Genomic DNA, 6,996 nt, shown 5'->3' with positions numbered 1-6,996 from the left:
ATAAAATAATAGAATATATTTTTAATATTATTTAATATAATATTTATTTAATATAATAGAATATATTTTTAATGATGGAAAATTTTTTAATTTTATTATTATTTATTATTATAATTATAAAGTATTTTATAGTAAACGAGACAATTTAAATATGTATATTCAATAATTAATTTGAATTTTTTATATAGTAGTCATTAATCAAAAAATATCTATTATATAGATACATAACCTATTATTGTCTATGATTTTTTTATATATACTATGATTTTATATACATACGTTATGTAATTTTTACCTCTTTCTAAGTAACAATATAGTAATATATTTTAAAATTATGTATATAACAGTTTAAAATTTAAATTTTTTATTTTGATGTCATTAAATTTGATTACAATGTAAATTTAAGCATCTGAAAATAATTTCTTTATATATATATATATATATATATCATTGTCGAATCATAACTAACCAATAATTAAACTAATATATTAGTTCATATAAATCAAAATAATACAGATTTTCAAAAATTATTGTATCATAATGTATCATAAACGTAAAATTTTATTATATTAATTACAAATTATTGTATAATAATAAAATAACAAACTTTTGAAACTTTTATAATGTTAATAATATTAATAAATAAAAAAAGAAAAAAATGAAATATATATATTAAAAAATAAGTTCAACAATAATATTAATATATTTTCATATATTTATATTTAACAGTTTTTTTAATATAATAAATATACTTTAAATAACAACTGATTAACTTTTTGTTTAACTTAAAAGTATAATGCAATTCAAAAAATCTATTTTTGAAATTTAGCATATTCCTAAATATGATTTTATTTATAATACATTATATTATACACTTAAATATATTGTTTTCATTTGTTTTATCATATGATTTAAACACTTAAAGATGATCTTGAATTTATATAAAATTGATGTCCAGAAAGTAATAATGTAAGAAGATAGATACAAGCTGCAATCCAACAATTATATGCATTTTGTTTGTAACCTCTATCTGCAGCACCATAAAATTCTGTAGTATCTTTGATATTTGCTTCAAATGGAACATCTTCTATTAAAGCTACACTTTTTGTATAAAAGAATATTCCCATCAGGAGCTGAAAAACAAATATAATATTTTTGTAAAAATAAAGATATCAATTTTTTATATTTAATATAAAAAATCATTTATATTTAATAGAATTAATTAAATTGTGAAGGTTTCTTACAAATTTATTTATTTACTTATAAATAAAAATATAATTAAAATAATTTCACTAAATTTACCAGAATATAATCAATTTTTTTTTCTTCAAATAAAATTAAAATTAAGAAAAAATAAGATTTAAATACATAAAAATCTTAATGCAATTTTTTACATTTTCAATTTTACAATTTCTTTCAAATATATTTTTATGTTAAAATAATATTTAACTTACCAGTTGAAATATACCCCAAACAGATAATATCAGGCCACATAGGGCATACTTAGGTCCACATATCTTCATTTTGCAGTTATCTTTTATTATCGTTTATATAAAGTAACCTAAAAAAACGTTTATCAAGACTTGTAATATGCTACACCCTTAATAATCATATGATTCTTATTGATGAGAAATTGTAGATATCGATATCTCGAAAAATTATATCCGGTATTTGAAAATTTGTGGTACATATTGTTTAAGATAAAATATATTTCGTTATGCTACTAATTATTAGCATATTAATTATTATTAGGAAAAATTAACAATTTGAAATTGAAATAAATTCAAAATCAATATAATTTTATTTTCTATATTTTATAATAGTTAATATTTATCTAACTATTATATATATAATATTATTTCTATTATTGTATCATTAAACAACATAAATATTTTTATATGATTTTTTAAACATATTAATTGCTTTTATAATATTTGAAATAAAATAAATCTGTGTTAACATTGACAAATACTAAACATATTCATGATTCATACTTCCTTGTTGTCAGCCCTGATTCATAGGACCATGGTTGACCGATTGGGTTAGTTTATATTTCATTTATTATCATTTAATTATCATTTAATGTTATATTTCTTATTCAAATTTAATTTATTTCTAATATATAAATTTAATATGTGTACTAAATATTTTAATTCTTAATTTAGATAATTGATAATTTGCTTAATCTATGATTTTTAAATTGCATCGAGTAACGGTGTAATTCAGAAGTTTGTAATTTTTAGTTAGATACGTAATATATAAAAAATTTAGTAGAAATAAATTATTTTTTAATAAATTATATTTTTTATCGCATATTATAAAAAGTAAGTAAAGATTATTTATTTTTTATATTGCATTGCAGTAAATAGCGAGGCTAATGCCAGACGTATTGCTATGGTTGAAAACTGCTTTGGCAGTTCTGGCCAGGTAAAATTAGTGTATTAGAATTTTTAACTTTTCTTTAATATTCAATTTTATATTATCAAAAAATTTAATTATGATATGTATAATTTAATTTGGCATGCTTTAATGTTAGGTATAATAAGGTTTAAGATATAAAAATAAAATCTTTTAATTTATTATAAATTTATTATATATTACAGCCACTTGCAGTACCTGGAAGAGTCTTAGTTGGAGAAGGTGTGTTAACAAAAATGTGTAGGAAAAAACCTAAACCAAGACAATTCTTTTTATTTAATGATATATTGGTTTATGGAAATATTGTAATGAATAAAAAAAAGGTATAAATGCAAGAATTATTATATTAAATATAATTTTAATTTAATTTAATTTATAATTAATATTACTTATAGTTTAATATAATATTAAAGATTAATATGTATTAGTTTAATATATGTTATATTATAATAAAAAAATTTATATATGTTAACAGTATAACAAACAACATATTATACCACTTGAAGAAGTTAAACTTGAATCTTTGATTGATGATGGTCGTAAGTTATATTTTCATTATTGATTAAATTATATTTTATATTTGTTTAAAATCAATTTGTAATTAAATTTTAATGTTATTTGTATAATTATTTACATATATACATATATAGAATATGTATTTATATGTTATTTATACATCTAGGATATATAAAAGAAACATAATTAATATTAATTAATTTTATTATTTTGCAAATATGATTTATATAGTATGTGTAAAATTTTGTATTTTATTTTAATATAGAGTTTTCTATTTTTGTTATAAATTACATTATAATAATTTTAGAACTATTTTTTGGAATATGGATCTATTGCTTATTAAATATAATCAATGTTGCAAATATATATAATTATAAAAATAATTTAGTAGTTTATCATTATTTATAGAATATCGCAATGGCTGGCTCATAAAAACAGTAACAAAGTCATTTGCTGTTTATGCTGCTACTGCAACAGAGAAACAAGAATGGATGGCTCATATTACAAAATGTATTGAAGATTTATTAAGAAAAAGTAATTAATTTTATAATTATATAATATAATATTTTTATAATTTGTTTATAATTTGAATTTCTTTAATAGGTGGTAAAAAACCAGTTGAAGTTCATGCAGCTGTTTGGGTACCAGATAATGAAGCTACAATTTGTATGCATTGTAATAAAACACAATTTACAGTCTTAAATAGACGGGTATATATATATTAATTTTATTTTTATATTATTAAATATATTTTCTAAATATTTATAATATTGAGACAATATTTTCAGCATCATTGTAGGCAGTGTGGAGCTGTTGTATGTGGACCTTGTAGCAATAAAAAATTATTATTACCTGGACAAGGAAATGGAAAAGCAGTTAGAGTTTGTCTACAATGTTATGATGCAGCCAGTAAAGTAAAAGCATCATCTCCATCTACTGTTGATAATTTAAATAATAAAGATCAACAACGTAATTCAGCAGATAGTTCAGGAGGTGACAGTTCTGGTGATGATGATGATGGAAACAAAGAAGAAAATCATGATCATGAGGTGAGCAATTTTGTATAATATTAATAATAATTAAAAATTTATCAAATTTTTAATAATTTGTTATATATCTTTTTGTTACAGCCTAAATTTTATTCTACGCTTGCCCGATGAAGTTAATTGTATTTTATATTGAACAGCAATATGAATAAGAACATATTCAAAACTATATTTTTAAAAATTGATAACTTCAAATTGTCAATAATATTATAACTAATAGTAATTTAAAGATTGTTAAAACTATTTTTAAATTATATTTATGCAAAGAATTAAGAAACATATCTGTATATAAAGAATTCAAATAATTTTGTATTAAATTTTGAAATTTAATGTTTTAATATGTATATCTAATTTATATGAATAACTTTGAAGATATCATTGACATTAAGAATTAAATAGTATATTATTTTAATATTTACAAAAAAATTCAAAGATAGAAGATTACTATTTTTTTAACTCTATATTTTGTAAAAAGAATTCATGAAATTTTGACCATTTATACTTATATCGTCTTGTTATACTGAAATATTTCGATATATATTCTTATTAGATTCTATTTTATCTAATTTTCGTTGATATGATATTTTATGAATATATACCACATTGTGCCTTTCTTAATGAAACATTTGTCTTTTCTACTGTTTGTAAGCATAAGATAATATTAATTTTAGAAAAAATACATTATATAATAAATTTTAAACATATAAATACATATAATATAAAATCAAAATTCATTTTAATTGTATTATAAAATTAAATGAAATCTTTATAAAATATTATATCGCAAAATAAAATAAATTTAATTATATTTAATCAAAAAATAATTTATTGATTAATCAATTTTTTTGAATTTAAAATGATAAATGATGTATTGCATCAGATAAGGATAAATAATAAATTAAATAAAAAGAATAAAAAATTTTAAGATAAGTAATTTTTATTATGAAACTTAAAAAGTTATATTTTATTAAAAATTTTTATTAATATTTATTTATAATATACATATTTATTCGTTAATATATTCGTGGAACATTTTTGAATAGCTTTCGATTTCATTATATCAAAAAAAAAATACAAAAGTGAGACAATTATATTTTCATTTAATTATCATCTCATTTTATCTTTGTCGCACTTCATCTAATAAAATTTTGCGTGTAACTTAATAAACTTTATAAATAAATAGATCCTAACCGGCATTTTCGTATTTATTTTGACTTTCAGAATCGATTCTCAAAAGATGTATAAATGTATTAATATTTTATGTATATATGATTCTTATTTTTTTAATTCAAAAAATAATCATTTATATCTTAAAAAAAATCATTCTATTTATAATAGTAATTGAAAGTTAAAAATATAAAAATATATAAAATATGAAAATATGAATTTTAATTACATTAGAAGTTAACATTTCTATTATGGATTCACAGTATAAGTTAGTATCTACCTTTTATATCATATTATATATTTTTTTATTAATTTAGTGTGTATATTTATAATTTTTACATATGATGAATATAATATAAAATATAAAATATTCTAAATTTATTCATAAAAATAATTAGTTTTTTGTACACATCTGTTATTTAATTTCACATAACCTTTTTACTTATTTATTTTTAAATAATATTTTATTATATAGCTATGTATCGTTTTAAATTTTTAAATATAATAAATTTTTAGAATAGAATAGTACATAATGCTTGAATAAAATTTAAAGAAATTTAATATTTTAAACTAAATTTTAATATTTTTATTTTATATATTATAATTAAATTTAATTAGAAATTATTTATAGAATTATCCATCCTGTGAAATATTTGCAAGATCATTTGGTAAGTATATATATAAATATTAACATAAATTAAATTAATTATAAATTATATTAAATTAACATAAAAAATATATAAGTATATAAGTATATTTATATTATATTTATAATAATTGAAAATGTAAAGGCACAAGATGTTCGTCCAGATGGCAGACAATTTTTATCTTTTCGTCCTATAAGTGTAAATATATCATCAATTACTCATGCTGATAGCTCAGCCATATTCAAAATTGGTAATACAACAATTGTATGTGGTATTAAAAGTGTAAGTAAGTCATTTTGTTTATTTTTATTAAAAAATTAGTTTTATTAAAAAAAAAAAAAGCAATGAAATATATGAAAACATATGAAATCAAAAATATAAAATTATGTAAAAATTTAAATTTTTATTTTTTCAAGATAGAAATTCATTATTTTTATTAATTGAATAATTATAAATTTAATATAGGAATTAGCAGTACCTAAAGCAGAATCTCCAGAATATGGTTATATTGTACCAAATATTGAACTTCCTCCATTATGTTCTCCTAAATTTCGACCTGGTCCACCAAGTGATCAGGCACAAGTTATCACAAAATTAATAGAAAATATTTTAAGAAATTCAGCAGCTATTGATTTAAAAGAACTTTGTATTTATAAAGGAAAACTAGTATGGGTTTTATATTGTGATCTTGTATGTATTAACTACGATGGTTCAATAATTGATGCTTGTATTGGAGCATTAACAGCTACACTTAATACTTGTTAGTTTCAAATAATTTAAAATAATTTTTTTTATTTATATTTTTTTTTTATATTTCCTAACATAATCTAATTTTTTTGTAGTAACTTTACCAGAAATATTTTATAATATAGAAACTGGACATGTATCAATAAATTCTACAAAAAGAATAAGATTTCCAATTAAAGCATTACCAGTTTCTATAACTTTTGCAATATTTGATAAGTAAGTATTTAATTTGAAACTTAACATTAAAATATAATGGATAATCAAAATTCTAATATATTATTTTAAATTAATGTTTTTAGTCAGTTATTGATAGCTGATCCTACTGATGATGAAGAAAGTTTATGTTTAGGAAAATTGACGATTGTAATGAATGAAGAAAAAATTTGTTGCATACATAAACCTGGTATATTTTTATATATTTTTATATATTAAATTATATGTTAAATATATAATTA

General features: G+C 18.4%; 3 protein-coding genes across 3 annotated transcripts in view; 2 read left to right on the top strand and 1 right to left on the bottom strand.

The window, feature by feature from the left end:
• Positions 1-805: 805 nt before the first annotated feature.
• On the bottom strand, positions 806-1,634 carry LOC102677132 (ribonuclease kappa-B). The gene is made up of 2 exons (XM_006623099.2): positions 1,455-1,634; positions 806-1,133 (listed from the first exon to the last, which is right to left on the bottom strand). Exons 1-2 carry the CDS (start codon positions 1,521-1,523, stop codon positions 912-914), a joined length of 291 nt encoding a protein of 96 aa, XP_006623162.1. The 5' UTR covers positions 1,524-1,634; the 3' UTR covers positions 806-911.
• A 321-nt stretch (positions 1,635-1,955) lies between these two features.
• On the top strand, positions 1,956-4,794 carry LOC102676983 (pleckstrin homology domain-containing family F member 2). The gene is made up of 8 exons (XM_006623098.2): positions 1,956-2,041; positions 2,363-2,427; positions 2,604-2,741; positions 2,894-2,957; positions 3,343-3,468; positions 3,538-3,644; positions 3,723-3,983; positions 4,065-4,794. Exons 1-8 carry the CDS (start codon positions 1,984-1,986, stop codon positions 4,092-4,094), a joined length of 849 nt encoding a protein of 282 aa, XP_006623161.1. The 5' UTR covers positions 1,956-1,983; the 3' UTR covers positions 4,095-4,794.
• A 418-nt stretch (positions 4,795-5,212) lies between these two features.
• The window catches only part of LOC102676839 (exosome complex component RRP43-like), a 2,869-nt gene continuing 1,085 nt past the window's right edge, over positions 5,213-6,996 (top strand). Inside the window, exons 1-6 of the mRNA XM_006623097.1 lie at positions 5,213-5,415; positions 5,779-5,815; positions 5,939-6,076; positions 6,260-6,554; positions 6,637-6,757; positions 6,841-6,944. Of these exons, the coding sequence (XP_006623160.1) occupies positions 5,399-5,415; positions 5,779-5,815; positions 5,939-6,076; positions 6,260-6,554; positions 6,637-6,757; positions 6,841-6,944 (712 nt within the window). The 5' untranslated portion in view covers positions 5,213-5,398. The remainder of the gene's footprint in view (positions 5,416-5,778; positions 5,816-5,938; positions 6,077-6,259; positions 6,555-6,636; positions 6,758-6,840; positions 6,945-6,996) is intronic.

Source organism: Apis dorsata, unplaced genomic scaffold, assembly GCF_000469605.1.
Source record: "Apis dorsata unplaced genomic scaffold, Apis dorsata 1.3 scaffold_815, whole genome shotgun sequence".
Classification (NCBI taxonomy): Eukaryota; Metazoa; Arthropoda; class Insecta; order Hymenoptera; family Apidae; genus Apis; species Apis dorsata.
The sequence above is the reverse complement of the archived record's forward strand: the minus strand, read 5'-3'. Positions and strand labels throughout refer to the sequence as shown.